Source organism: Paroedura picta, chromosome 2, assembly GCF_049243985.1.
Source record: "Paroedura picta isolate Pp20150507F chromosome 2, Ppicta_v3.0, whole genome shotgun sequence".
Taxonomy (NCBI): Eukaryota; Metazoa; Chordata; class Lepidosauria; order Squamata; family Gekkonidae; genus Paroedura; species Paroedura picta.
Genome location: NC_135370.1, coordinates 20357193 through 20372658, shown reverse-complemented (window position 1 = coordinate 20372658; position 15466 = coordinate 20357193). Strand labels below are relative to the sequence as shown.

Below are 15466 nucleotides of genomic sequence, written 5' to 3'. Positions count from 1 at the left end.
AGGAGAAGAAGAAGAGTTGGTTCTTATAGGCCGCGTTTCTCTACCCGAAGGAGTCTCAAATCGGCTTACAGTCGCCTTCCCTTTCCTCTCCCCACAACAGACACCTTGTGAGGTAGAAGAAGAGTCGGTTCTAATATGCCGCTTTTCTCTACCTGAAGGAGTCTCAAAGTGGCTTCCAATCGCCTTCCCTTTCCTCTCACCACAACAGACACCCTGTGAGGGAGGGGAGGCTGAGAGAGCCCTGATATTACTGAAGAAGAAGAGTTGGCTCTTATATGCCGCTTTTCTGTACCCGAAGGACTCTAACCGGCTTACAGTCTCCTTCCCTTTCCTCTCCCCACAACAGACACCCTGTGAGGTAGAAGAAGAAGAGTTGGTTCTTATATGCCGCTTTTCTCTACCCGAAGGAATCTCAAACCGGCTTACAGTCTCCTTCCCTTTCCTCTCCCCACAACAGACACCCTGTGAGGGGGGTGAGTCTGAGGGAGCCCTGATATTCCTGCTTGGTCAGAACAGCTTTATCAGTGCTGTGGCGAGCCCAAGGTCACCCAGCTGGTTGCATGTGGAAGAGGAGCGGGGAATCAAAGCTGGCTCACCAGATTAGAAGTCCATACTCCTAACCACTATACCAAACTGGGTGTACATCTTGGGACGAGCTGCCAATCCTTTTTTCTACACTTTGTTCATACCTGGATTGAATTGTTAAAGTGGTGCTGGTGAGGGTGTTTCATGTAGTTTTTATGATGATTACATAAGGTTACCACCTCCGGTTTGGGAATGCTGGAGATTTGAGAGGTGGACCTGACATAATGGAGTTTTGGGAGGGGAGGAACCTTGGTAGGGCTGTAATGCCATGTAGTCTACCATCCAAAGCAACCATTTTCTCTAGGAGAAGTGGAATACATTTTTTAAGTTAAGTAATAGGTGATTTATGTAGTCTGTAGATAAATTGGAATTCCAGGAGATCTCCAGCCACTACCTGGAAGTTGACAACAGTGCAATTATGTTTCAAAGCCATAATAACCTGAAAGCCGACCAACAGAGAAAAGTGAGATCTAATCCTGAATACCCATGAAAAATGCAATCGTTAACATTTCTTTCTTTGTGTTATATGGTGTTAGGTTTCTACTGGATGATAAACTGAATCATTTGAAATGGAAAGGGATACAATTCCTGAAATATCCTATTCCACCTTTGGAGATATTAAAAGACGTGTGAGGGAGAAGAGGAATGGTGCTCTAAAAGTTGCAAAACTGAATACTTCTCTAGCATCTAAAATAAAAACTAAGATATTAAGTAAGTGTCAGACATGACCCGGTGCTTGCACAGGGGATACCTTAACCTTTTTTTTTACACCTCTTTTTAAAATTATGAACATTTATCATACTCTTGTGGCGCAGGGTGGTAAGGCAGCTGACATGCTGTCTGAAGCTCTGACCATGAGGCTGGGAGTTCGATCCCACCAGCTGTCTCAAGGTTGACTCAGCCTTCCATCCTTCCGATGTTGGTAAAATGAGTACCCAGCTTGCTGGGGGATAAAACGGTAATGACTGGGGAAGGAAATGGCAAAAAAAACAAACAAAGATTATTGTGTCTGCCAAGAAAATGCTAGAGGATGTCACCCCAAGGGTCAGACATGACTCAGTGCTTGTACAGGGGATACTTTTACCTTTAAAGGTATATACTCTAAAGGTATACTTTTTTAAAACTATCAGATACATTTGTTAATATTCATACATAAAAATGAGGGGGAAAAGCTTCATGCCTTCATTTCCAGTTATACTTGTTGAACTTGGGCCAGGCACTGTTTGGACATTTATATTTTTCCTTGTTCAAACTGAATTAATTTTACATTTATACCTGTCCAAGTATTATCCTCTTATGCATAGGGGACACACAGTAAGATGAGAACACGTTACAGTGTACTTTAAGACAACCCATTAAAGGTATTTTTGATGATGGAGAATAGTATTTGGCCACCATGTAACCTCTAGCTCTGGGTATACTTTATATCCAGAGTGCTAGAATCTGGGTCTTTGAACATGGGCAATATGATCAGAACCATAAGAATACACATCAAGGAATCTTTTTGGAAGGTGCAGAAATCCTGCTGTTCAGAATCCAAAACGGTTATTTTGTCTTCATTTCATACAGGTAACTCCTCACTGTTAAAGACATCTCTGAAACTTAATAATAAGGCATTGGCCATAGCCCTAAGCACTGAGAGAGAAAATTGTCGGAGACTGAAAAATGAAAAGCTCTTACTACAGAAAGAAGTGGATGAGCTACGTTTGCAGAATATCTTGCTTTGCCAAAAACTAAATTGTCTGGTACATTCTAAAGATATTCACTGTGGGATAAAATCCCACTGGGTAGCCATGGTAATCTGCCTGTAGCAGTAAAAAAGAAGATTCCAGTATCAACTTAAAGTTGAACAAAATTTCTGGTAGCTTATACCCTGCCACCAGTTTTAATATAGAAAATTAATTTGATGGCCACAGTCCAATTCTTACGTTCCCCTCTTAGGAGCCTTGGCTCTGGAAGAGGAATATGCATATAGTTTGTTTCAAAATATACTTAAAAATCAGTCCAGTGGGATCTGGCTATGTGCCATGATGTGAATGAGCATCCAGATGTGAGCCAGTGTCAGCAATGTTGGTGGATCTCTCTTCCTAGATTAAGAGAAAATGTTTCTTCCTATACTTCTTGGGTCCAATCAAGCTGTACTTTGAGAAAGCATCCAATACTGTGTACAATCCCTGTCAATAACTGAGAGTGATGCCAATCAGCAGTTTGCCAGAGTTGAGAGGACAATTTTGCCTCTCAAAACAACTGATTAGATACTAATGTCAGTTTCCTAAGAAGCACATGTTCTTAAGCATGTTCTTCTTATCCAGCTCTCCCAGTATATACACTCTCCAGCTGCATCAGGGGAGAATATTAATCATTTACATGGAAGATACGTTGATTTAAAGTTTCACAAGATAGGGCGGCTAATACATACAATTAATATTAATAATGCAGTATAAAGGGGGAAATCTGTTTGTAAAACAAATTCCGCAAGCAAGCAGAAAAAGTAATTACAAGATATTTTATTATTAAGTTGGATACAACCACCTTTTAGGTTGGTGAAAAAGAGAGAAGATAGTTCCATTTGGCCACCAAACAGGCTATACTGGCAATCAGGGGCCTGCCTAGATTAACAAAAAATGTAGAATGGGGTCTACAGTAAGGAAGGGAATATGAAAAAATGCTGGCTGGCTCCCATGCAATTTTACTTATAATTCTCATAAAACACAAACATATCTAGTTGATTTGAAGTGCAATCTGGGGCAAGATTACTCCAGCCTAAATCCTCAAGGAGATTAAATGAGAGTAACTTTGTACAGAATTGCACTGCTAATCCCGCATCAAGTATATTAAAACTAAAATTATGTCAGTCTCTCTGATTATCCTGATACTGAGAACGTGAAAAGAATCCTATCCCTCTTCCCCAACTGTCTTTAGTTGTGTAAAAAATGTGGACTGTCAAATGTTCTTTTGTGTTCTTATACACAGAATAAAACACTATTAGAAGTAGAAGCATTCTTGAATAATAGCCTTTTAACTGCAATTGAAATGAGCACCCTATCTGAGGTATGTTTCTGCTTTGCACTTTATTACAGTGTTGATCAAAAAGCAAGTGTGGCAACTATAGCTGTGAATTCTTTTTTCTTATCAATGCAATCTATGAACACCAGGAATTTGGATGGCTTTCTTCAGAAGTTGTTTCTGGAATTACTTTGCATTAGGTTTGCCAGCATCCAGGTGTGACTTGTAGACCTGGAACCATAAAAACCCAACTGGTAACAGTTAGGATCTTCAAAGGTTGAGTGTATTATTGTTAAAATTATATTACTTTTATTGTGTACAGTGTTTTAAAATAAAGGTTTAGGAATTAAAAACATATACAGCCCATAGGCTACTGCAAACCAGTATACTATGCACTATACAAACCAATAAACCAACGCTTTTCGGCCCTTATAAGGCCTTCTTCAAAGGTCTGGTTGTAACGCACACCGATTCTTGTTCAATATGTATACAAGATATTAATTTGATAAATTAATTACAGATTAAGAGTTAAATAATGTCAAGTTGTACATGTATATATTTTGTGTTGTACATGTTACCTAGTTGGCAATATATGGATATGTTTTCCATTACAGAATGTCATTATTTAATTTCCATTTGCATTAGTCTTGATAGCGACACTAAAATATTCCCAACACTGAAAAGTTGTTTGAGATTTTTCTCTTTTGACAGAATATTCAGAATCCTCTAGCATCAAGAGGAGATAAATTCAACAGTGAGGGTCAACAGTCTGAGATTTCTGATCAGCCGGTTAGGTAGTACTTATTTGTTAAACTAAATAAAAATTGGAATGGAACTCTCATGAAATCTGTCATAAGGTTTTATTGATTTTATTGATCAAGGCTATAATCCATCCTGCTGTGAAGTTAATGTGATTCCAGTGGAGATTGCTTTTAATGTTAGTTTCTGTACTAAGAATCAGGTAAATGTATTATTGAGTACAAAATTTTCTTGAGCAACATCATTTACTAATGGTGAAATATATATGTATTGAGGACTTAAGGTGCCATTGTTTATGTAGTTTGATTGTTTAAATCTTACTTAAATCAATAGGATTAAAGCTTTGCACTACAGAATCAGCAGGACTAAGGCAGGACTATGAGCAGGAATTCTAGCCTGCTGCTCATGTGTCCTTTGCCAATAATGGCATAATTTTAGCCTCTGTATGCAGTCCACTGTTGTGATGTATTTTGCATTTGGGATTTTCTAACACAAAAGATGTCCTAACCTGAATGGTCCAGGTTAGCCAGATCTTGTCAGATCCCAAGTTGGCCCTGGTCAATATTTGAATGGGGGACCACAAAGGAAGAAGAAGAAGAAGAGTTGGTTCTTATATGACACTTTTCACTTCCCGAAGGAGGCTCAAAGCGGCTTACAGTCGCCTTCCCATTCCTCTCCCCACAACAGACACCCTGTGGGGTGGGTGAGGCTGAGAGAGCGCTGATATCACTGACCGGTCTGAACAGTTTTATCAGTGCCGTGGCGAGCCCAAGGTCACCCAGCTGGTTGCATGTGGGGGAGCGCAGAATCGAACCCGGCATGCCAGATTAGAAGTCTGCACTCCTAACCACTACACCAAGCTGGAATACCAGAGCTGCTAGGACAGAGGCAGGTAAACATATCTTGCCTTGAAAACCTTGTGAGTTGTCCATAAATCAGTTGTGACTTGGCTGCAGAAAAAAGATAACAGTCTGATCTGCCCCAAATGCATATGATTATCATATTTTATTTACTAGTGATCAAGCCCGCTGTAAAATAAATACAGCGGGCACAAGGCAAGGGAGCCCCCGGCAGTCGCGCAGAGCACGGCTGGCGGGGGCTCCCTCGGCCGGTGGCCTGACGCGGACGGGCAGGGAGCCCCCGGCTGCCGCACTTCGCGCGACTGCCGGGGGCCCCTCGGGCGTCAGACCGCCGGGCAGGGAGCCCCCCGCAGCCGCGGGGGCTCCCTTGCGGGCGGCCTGATGCATCGGAGGCGCTTTGCAAAGGAGCAACTGCGAGCCGCGCTGTGCGCGGCTCGCAGTTGCTGGGGCTGGGAATCGGAGGGACCAATCGGCAGCCGCTGCGCGCCTGCCGATTGGTCCCTCCGATTGTCTGTCCGGAGGAAGGGTCCAATCCGGACCCTTCCTCATCCCGGACACATCCCGCCCCAGAACCCCTTACCCTTTTAGTTAGTCGGCGCCACAGGCGGTGTTAAGATATATATCATATTAAAATAAGAAAAACAGTTTTAAAATACATTACAAAATACATCTGTACTCTGGTCATAAGTTATAGTGGGATCATTTAAATATCTTTGCTCTTTTTTTCGTATACAAAATGGCCTAGCCATTTTTCCCTTAGATCTTTGTTTCTACTTACTGTTTTTATTTGTATAATTAGGAGGAGGAAGTGATTTGGTGGGAGATGGAAGGAGATTGGCTGGCCTCTGGACAGACAGGAAAGCCAGTTGGAGGAGGAGGCATTTGAGCGGGACAGCTGCCTTGAGTGGGTGTTAAGTGCTGAGTGGCACTTAACCTATTAGACACGCTCCTCCTCCATACCAGAAATATTAAGTGGAACAGATGGTTTTGGACTAGGAATCATTCTTTATACATTTTCCTCTATCCTAATAACTCTTTCAGGTCCACTGAGCAACCTGTGAGCACTCTTACGATTGCAAAACAGCAAGATAGCACCTTTGCATTTAAAGCAGATGATCTTTTGAAGCAGTTGCCTTTACTACCACAGGAAAGTGGTGCAGATCAAATCAGTGGTGCATTATTAGCTTTTGAGAACAATGTGCCAAAATCATGTATAACAAATCAAATGGAAACTGTATTTGTCCCCAAATCATTTTCAACAAGTATGTTGTATTTATGTTATTTTATTTTTTATTCTGTGTTGGATTGTTCTCATCCAGATGCTGAAAATTCAGGTGTCTGTGGAAACTAGACAGGAATACAAAATACATCATGTAAACACTGGCATGTGGCACAAAAATAAATGATAATTTTAATCCATATGCCTTGTCAATTACATTTTAAACTAGATACCTGAAAAGGCTTTTGATTTTAGGTATTCCATGCAGGACATCTGGCTGAAATGTAGCTTTATGTGTTGCAGCAAACAGCATAAATATTCATTTAACATATATATAAAACAAAAGTTACATTGGACAGCATTTGTAAATTATTAGTAATAATATTCTACAGACATGCTTTGATGATATTTTATTTAAGGCAAATGTTCATATGATAATCCCAGCACTTATAATTTTTAAACTCTGAAATGCTGTCAGCTTACTCGGAATCCTATTCACGTGTGTTCTTAGGCTTACAGTGCAAAACTGTCTACATATTTCCTTTTCTTCCCACTTGGAGCGGTAGACTGCCATAAAAATAGGACTCAATTAAGAATTTGTGGTCAGAAGACCCCTTTTTCCTCCACTGAGTCAAATGCAATTGCTGGTGTGTCTTTTACAGTGCAATCCTAAACACTTGTATATGCTTAAATTAATTACAGTCCGTGGACTTAGGTATGACTCTCTTTATGATTATGATTATACTGGTAGAAAAATAGCATGGAGTTAATAGTTGTGAAGTACCTTCCCTTGTGTCAGTTGGAAAATCATAAGCTAGATATCTGATTTAGACTAAAAAGAAGAAAAAATGTCAGAGGAGGAATTACCATTATAAATCACCATTATAAATAGTTTTGGGACATATATAATCCTTAACACTATTTTGCCCCCTTATATATTTGGGAAACAGCCTCCAGGGAGGAGACTGTCCAGGGCCCTGATTGGCTCTCCCCCTCCAGCTCCCACCCTCTGCCTGCTAGAAGCCATGTGGCTACGGCCTCCATTGTCGCCCACAAGGACAGAGGCAGCGGCAGGGCTTTGTGGTCCGCAGGTATGCTCCTGCTGGGAGGGAGCCCAGGGGGGGGGGGAGTTTGCAGCCTCCCTGCGGGCCGCAAAGCCTTATCACCGTCGGTGGGGGGGGGGAGAGGGCTTTCCACTCTCTTTAGCCCACTTTTCAGGCCAAAGGGAACCGCAACCACCTTCTCACGCCCTCCTGCCTGCCGCCCCTTTCAAAGCCCATTTTTAAAATGGGCTTTGATACTAGTACATACATAATGCATAAGCGCTTTGCAAGTGGTTTCCAGTATACTGAACTATAAAATCAGTAACATTAATGACAAAATCAAATACAAAATATAAATTGTTGTAGTCATTTTGATTGGTTTGTATTTTTGAAAATCATTTAAATTATGCTTTGTTTGCAGAAAATCAGACCGTTATGGAACAGAACTCGAATAGTACCTATACACTGGATCCTGATAATGTTTATTCGGTAGAAAAATGCGAACAACATTCAAGAACACAGAACAACAGCTCTTTCCCAATCTGTGAATATGTGACTAAGAGGAAGAAACAAGCAGTGTCTTGTAAATCAGATGCCCGGCCTACTACAGTCAATTCTGTGTTGAAAATAGACCAAAATAGCACGTTACATTGTTGTACTAATGAAGTTCTCACCACTGATAAGACTGGTAATGAGATGGATCCAAATGTTATTTCGCATACTGTCCCATTGCATCAAACTGAGAATAAATCTGCTCAGACACACAAAGTACATTTTCTAAGTGATCAAAAGCCAGAAGAAACTGTATATGACGCTGACATGGAATTAACTGCTAGTGACCTAGGTGAGATACTCACAGTTAAATCGAAAGCTAAAGTCAAGAATGGTCAACTCAAAGTTGATAATATTTCAGCGGATTTGAGAAAAACAAGTATGGGGGGAAAGTCTGAAAACAAGAACAATAAACCTCGAAGAAGTGATAAAAAAGCTCCAGGTCACAAAAAGGATAAACATATCAGCACTATGGAATCTCAACAATTTCAGCCACAAAAAAATGAGTCATTTCAAAGGAGAAGTTATCAAGACATGAATTTGAAGAGCACAAATAAAGATGCAGTTGGGAAACATTTCACATATAACAAAAGAAATGATATACAGATACATACAGTAAATTCTTTGGCCCTAAACTGTCAGTCAAAAGGAAAAAGTAAAGCCAGTGTTTCTAAAAGAGAGAATCCAAACAACCAGACCCCAGAAGACTTTAATGTACCTGGCAACAAAGTGCCATTAGAAGATTATTGTATTGAAAGCTTATCATCAGGAGAAAATCCTATCTCCATTACCACTTCAAAACAATACTTATTAGATGAAGATACCAGTAAGCAGGCAATGAAAAATATTACCTGCCTTGCTACACATAGTATAAACCAGTCAAATAATGGTGAAATAGGAAATGGCCAAGGTTTAAGAAGAAATTTGAAAGAACTTGACTCAAATGAATACAGACCTGATTGCCAGTCAAACCAAGGTAACATCACCATGAAAAGGAGGAACAACAACAGAGAAGTTAATTTCCATTGCAATCTAACTTCAGAAATAACGAATCACACAGATGTTCTATCAAACAAACAAGTAAAAGTTCTTTCACAGGACAATAAAAAGAGAATTTTTGCAAAAGCTAGTAGAAAAACATGTATTATACACACAGATTTTTTTAAGCAGAAAAAACTAATTGTGAAACAAAACTTACACAATGAAAATGTTCCGTGTGTTGACGTTACCTTGAAGAAAGCTGAAAAGATACAGAAGAGCTTAGATGTTCACGGTATTACCCCCATGTGGTCCTTAAAGGAAACTGAATTTGATGGAGACCTTTTCAAAAGGGTAGATTCTATTCAAAAGCCAAGAAGAAAAACCAATGTTTGTTCAAGCAGTCAAGATAAAAGCAAAGAATCCATTATTTCTAACCATACTGAGACAGCCACTGAAGCGCACAACATTAAAAAAAACATCTCAGTTCAGAAGAACACAGAACGGTGTCAAAGAACATATCAAGAAAAAAATGAATGTGCTCCTACAAAGAAGATAGATGTTATTTGTAGAGAGTCTTGCAAAATACCAGATTTTGGTATGTGTAGCCCTATTACAACTTTTCCTTTAAGTAACTTCATATACTGCTATTTAATTAAGGCCCAAGACAAGATTTTGTTATCTCAGTAGGACTGGTTGGTTATTAGGATGGATTCAATGTAGATAAAGAAATGGGCCACTGAAGACTCTTAGGCATCAATCCACTGTGGGCAATCAATACCTTCTCCCTGTAATCTTGATGCCTATTTTGCTTGCATTTGAAGGGGCAATCTCCCCTCACTTCCCATTCAGTGCAAATCTGTAGTACCAGGCAAGAATGCCCACCACCAGATTTCAGGTTCCACAGCTATTTTGAATTCAAAAACTCAAAACATTCACAAGTGAACGTTTTCATCCTTAGAGACACTAAGTAGAATGGGAAGAGACAGATTGAATTTAGTCACCCCCTTCAGTAGGAGATCAGATCTAAAAAAAAGGTGGCTATACTTGGAGGTCATTTTAATTTCATCCACTTTAAACCGTTCAGCGTGGGAATTCTACAGTATTCTTTTATTCAGCTTTTATTCAGCTGACTTCTATTCAAATTTAATTATGGTGCAATCCTAACTAGACTCTCATGGATTTAGAAGGGTGTAATTTGTGTAGGATTGCACTGTCAATATTACAATGATGGTACATATTTAGAAATGTTTAATTGACAGAATTTTTAAAAAGTGTATTAATATTCCAGTCATTAGTTAGTAATTCAAGTATCATTGTATTCACAGGTAAAAAACCTCTGGAAGATCTGACAAATATTAGTATACATTGCCTTCCAAAACCTAATAAAGGCTTAGAAGAAAATTTCACACCAGCTACTAGACGAAGGCGAACAACTGTTTGTTACCGAGAACCCAAAATTAACACGTTAGTATTTGTTAAATATGAGGTTTCCCTCCCTAATTTCTAATATACATTAAACCAATGGAATTAAAAACATGGTTCTACAAGGCAATATATTGGTCTTTCCCCCTTAACAATCAGATAATTCCTGTCTCCATGGACAAAATCCTCCTGTATATTTACTGAGAAGTGAAACCTGTCCAATGATCCTGTAAGAACAAAAAAGGAGCCCTGCTGTATCAGTCTAGTGGTCCATTTAGTCCATCATACTGTTTCATTTTGCAGCCAGTCTAATGATTTAAAGGGGTGGCCAAACTATGGCTTTCCAGATGTCCATGGACTAGAGTTCCCATGAGCCCCCAGGCTATGGAGAGCCATAGTTTGGCCACCCCTGCCTTAGAGGCTGAGGCTGTCCCTTGATGTTGCTTCCTAGCACTGGGTTTCAGGTTTGCTGTCTCTGAATATGGAGGTCCCCTTTAGGAAACCCAACACTGCTCACCCCCCCCCCCCCATTCTAGATCATCTTCTACCAGGCCTGTGGTTGAGGACAGGGTAGTTTAATACCACATGGGCCTCCCTTCTCTCCTTTCTGTTTCCCTCCTCTCATTCCTCTGCTGGCATGTATTACCAACCCTGCAGGTCAGATGGAGGATGGCTGGGGGCGGAGGGTCAGTTGCTTTAGTTAAGATTTAACTCTTAATTTTAGTGCTTTTATGCTGCCTTAAAAAATGCTGACCTAAAAAAGTATTTCAATTTATCTGTCTGTTTTTTCTTTCCCTTGATTTCTTCTAGCTTATTTGACTCTGACTGAATCTGCATTTACTTTGTTTATTCTGTTGTGGATCCTGCTGAATTCAAATCAATTTGAACTCGGATCTTCCTCTAGCTCCCTCTTCCCCATTGAAACAGAAAGTGTTCTGCACATGATTAGGGAGGCTCAGAAATGGTGGAGCCTTTTTCTTTTCTTGAACAGGGGTGGGGGAGGATTGGAGACAGCAAAGGAAGGGGAATAAATCCAAGAGGAAAATCTCTGTCAAGAGAAATTAGGGCTTCTGGAGCTTCTGCTGAGAAAAGTTAGGGCTTCCCCTTTAAGCCTTGCAACCTGGGAATGAGGAATCCTTTGAACAGACTCCCTGGCCAATCAGGGCTTTTCTACAGCATTGCAGGCTCTGCAGCAAGTTAGTTCGGGGAAAAGCAGACAGCTGCACCTTTACTCATGCCAATTTTTCAAATATCGAGGGTTATATCCACTCCAGGATATCACGGGGGGAAAGTTAGGGTCATTCAGGATCAATCATGCATGTTGCAGAGGGAAAATTTAAATTGCTCAAAATCAAAATGGAAATCACATTCAGTGTAGATGGCAGGGACTGAATTGGCCCTGGGATTGGAATAAAAGCTCCATGCAGATTCAGCCTCCATGTCCTCTTTGTTAAACAAGCAACATTGTCCCAGCATACCCCTCCCTATCTTATATATAAAGATAATTGCATCTCATTTCCCCCCAACTTTCCAAACAATTTCTGAGATGTCCACTACTCAGCATCCCTGCATTTAATTTGTATCATGTGCTTCTGGGCTTCTGCCTCTTTAGTTAGCTCCTTTGTATTCATTCACATGGCCATGGCATTCTTAAATACAAGACATTAAGTATCCATTAAGCTCCAACCTCTGAACAAGCGTAGGGGTAATGTAATGTTTCAGTGATTATGTATTTGAACCACGAGGAAAAGTAGGATTTGAATTTTTCAGTAATTGCTACTCTTTTTCCTTTTTACATCCTAATCTTTTCTGTTAACTTCCTTGCTGGTCCTTGGCTCTGGGCAGCATTTGTATTTTTTCTAATGCATAGTGAGATCTTATCTTGGAGGTTTTTTTAAAGATACCTACAAGACAAGGTAAGAGTCTCTTGTGGCGCAGAGTGGTAAGGGATCAGACATGCAGTCTGAAAGCTCTGCCCATGAGGCTGGGAATTCAATCCCAGCAGCCGGCTCAAGGTTGACTCAGCTTTCAATCCTTCTGAGGTCGGTAAAATGAGTGCCCAGCTTGCTGGGGAGTAAACGGTAATGACTGGGGAAGGGGATGGCAAACCACCCCGTATTGAGTCAGCCATGAAAACACTAGATGGCGTCACCCCAAGGGTCAGACATGACTCGATGCTTGCACAGGGAGGGGATACCTTTACCTTTTACAAGACAAGGTGAATAAGGTAGGAGAATAGGCAGGAATTGGCCACTTTACATTATTAAATTTGAGTCATGAAGTATGGACCTCAGTCACAGAACGGTGTAATCCTGGAACAAAGGAAAAGCCTGAAGTGACCCAGTTAAATACTACCAGCCACTGGATACAATACGCTCCTGTGGTAGGGCTGCCAGCCTCCAGGTCCCCGGGATTTACAGTTCACCTCCAGACTATAGAGATTAGTTCCCCTGGAGAAAATGGATGAAGGATGGGCTCTCTGGTATTGTACTCCCCTGAGGTCCCTGACCTCCTGAGGTTGCATCCCCAAATCTCCAGGAGTTTCCAAACCTGGATCTGGCAACCCTATGCCCCCATGCTTCACTGGTGGTCTAGAGCAGCGGTCCCCAACCTTTTCCTCATTGAGGACCGCTTCTGGGGGTGCGGAAGAGCCAGCGGCCCGGGTACCGCGCATGTGCGGCAGCGCCGCACGAACGCGCATCCGAACTTCCCCTGCAAGTTAAATTTCTGGCTTCCATTAATAAGAGTTGCTTGTCAGTCCATCTTGTGTTCAGATCTCGATTGGCTAGATTTGTCCAGGAGAGACCAACAAGATTTTCAATGTAGAAGCTTTTAAGAGTCAGAGCTCTTTTGATTTTCAAAAGATTATACCCTGAAAATCTTGTTGGTCCCTAAGGTGCTACTGGACCCGAATCTAGCTGTTCTACTGCAGGCCAACATGGCTGCCCTCTGAGCCGTCGTCTTAGAGAACCAGTTTGGTGTAGTGGTTAGGAGTGCGGACTTCTAATCTGGCATGCCAGGTTCGATTCTGCGCTCCCCCACATGCAACCTGCTGAGTGACCTTGGGCTCGCCATGGCACTGATAAAGCTGTTCTGACCGAGCATTGATATCAGGGCTCTCTCAGCCTCACCCACCTCACAGGGTGTCTGTTGTGGGGAGAGGAAACGGAAGGCACTTGTAAGTCGCTTTGAGCCTCCTTCGGGTAGGGAAAAGCGGCATATAAGAACCAACTCTTCTTCTTCTTCTTCTAGATTGTTTCCCAAGGGCTGGCTTGCCAGCGACTCCCAATAACTGTTACTGGCCCTTTTCCCTAGTTGTGCGATGTGTTGCTTTTTTAGTGACTAGTTAAATATTTATACTTCATTTTAAATGCTGTTTTAGGGGCTGAAATGGTTTACTGGTTTGAGGTTTGCTACCTTGGAGACTGTTTTAAATACGGAATAAGCAAAGTACAGTTCAAAAAATATAGGACACTATATGCAGTATATGTTTTGACTAGCATGAGCAACTTCAGAGATATTTCTGACCATGAACATTTCTGTTAGAAAACTGGCTAATTTTGATATCTGCCAAGACACTTTGCATTATGTAAACACTCTGCAGTTCTCACGTGAATGGCACTGGTGATTTACTACTTTTTCCTCCCCAGCAAACTGAGGAGAGGAGATGAATTCACAGATACTGAATTTCTACATTCTGCAGTCCCCAAAGTCAAAGCGAAGCAAAGCTTTAAAAACAAATCAAGGTTACTATAAAGAGGAAAAGCTACTGGTTTGAGTGGACTACTACTTGAACAGCTTATATCTTTGCACAGCGTTCTTTCATGATATATTTCATTATCAGCATGTTATTTTGAAATCCCTGTTGTTCTGCACTCTTTTACCATTTGAGGAATGCAAGAAATGAGCCAAATTTAGATCCTCACAGTCCAAACCCTTTTGTTATGAATCTTTGTCAGTAAGTTTCACTATTTGAAAGCATGCTTGGTAACTTCTAAATTAAAATCATTTCAATTGAGTTTTGAAAGTTTTGTATAAGATGAAAAGTAATTTGCATTTTTGAAAGTGAATAATTAAGATTTCAAGAGGAAATCTTTGGTCCCGAGCTACGTGGATGGCGGCCATGGGCTTTAATTTGCCCCCTTTTCTTCCTCCCTGCTGGAGACTATATTGGGGAATGGGTTTGAACTGGTGTTATATGTTTTTTTGCCATATCTTATTTATTTTATTTTTATTCTATTATAATTCATGTCTATGGTTTTAAGGGATATTTTATTGGGGTTTTTATACAGACTTTGTAACCTGCCACAAGCCATCGGGAATGCAGGGTAAGAAATTAGATAGGTAGATAGATAGATAGATAGATAGATAGATAGATAGATAGATAGATAGATAGAGAGAGAGAGAGAGAGAGAGAGAGAGAGAGAGAGAGAGAGAGATTTTTCTGTTCTTGGGCAGTCAGTGAGTCCAGACTTAAGCTAGTTTATAGCTGATGTGGAAGAAGAAACGTCTAACCATCAAAGCCAAAGGAAGGCAGAATTGTTGGGCTGAATAGGGAACATTGCAATTTGCCATGCAGTGAAGAGAAAACATGCAGTTTCAAAAGTTCCCACCTCAGTGCAGCTGCTAAAGAGGCAGAGGATGCCTCTCCCACTTTATCTTCAGATGGGTAGCCGTGTTGGTCTGGAGCAGCAGAACTAAGTTGCAGTCCAGTAGCTACTTGATTAAAACTCGGTTGGTCTCATGACCCTGTGATGTGCCTCCACAAGGACACTGAAACAGTGTTAGGCAGTTCTCAAAAGAAAGTCCATAAGGAGTTTTATTTAGTCCAAGAGGGCATGAATGGGCAAGCAGTCACAATAAGCAGATATTGCTTAAATAAAAAGCACAAATGTGAAACCAAAATACATATAATTTCCAGCCATACCCCCTTCACCCCGGGTGTTTTCATGTCAAAAGCTTTTCCCACAGAAAATCCCTTCATCCCCAAAGTGAAAGCCACTTGAGATTTCCCCAAAGATATTTAGTGCCTTCAGACA

General features: G+C 40.9%; 1 protein-coding gene across 1 annotated transcript; it reads left to right on the top strand.

The window, feature by feature from the left end:
* Nucleotides 1-454: 454 nt before the first annotated feature.
* LOC143830983 (uncharacterized) lies at nucleotides 455-14211 on the top strand. Its single transcript, XM_077324200.1, has 8 exons — nucleotides 455-1296; nucleotides 2155-2330; nucleotides 3559-3636; nucleotides 4303-4380; nucleotides 6163-6472; nucleotides 7894-9600; nucleotides 10331-10469; nucleotides 14078-14211. The coding sequence occupies exons 1-8, from the start codon at nucleotides 1155-1157 to the stop codon at nucleotides 14181-14183; spliced, it is 2736 nt and encodes a 911-aa protein (XP_077180315.1). The 5' UTR covers nucleotides 455-1154; the 3' UTR covers nucleotides 14184-14211.
* The last annotated feature ends 1255 nt before the right edge of the window (nucleotides 14212-15466 follow it).

Excerpts from the sequence above, each read along its gene's own strand:
- LOC143830983 (XM_077324200.1), top strand. The coding sequence starts at position 1,155 with ATGGAAAGGGATACAATTCCTGAAATATCCTATTCCACCTTTGGAGAT. Across the intron at positions 2,331-3,558 it reads GCCAAAAACTAAATTGTCTG|AATAAAACACTATTAGAAGT; the intron begins GTACATTCTAAA and ends TCTTATACACAG. Across the intron at positions 6,473-7,893 it reads CCCCAAATCATTTTCAACAA|AAAATCAGACCGTTATGGAA; the intron begins GTATGTTGTATT and ends CTTTGTTTGCAG.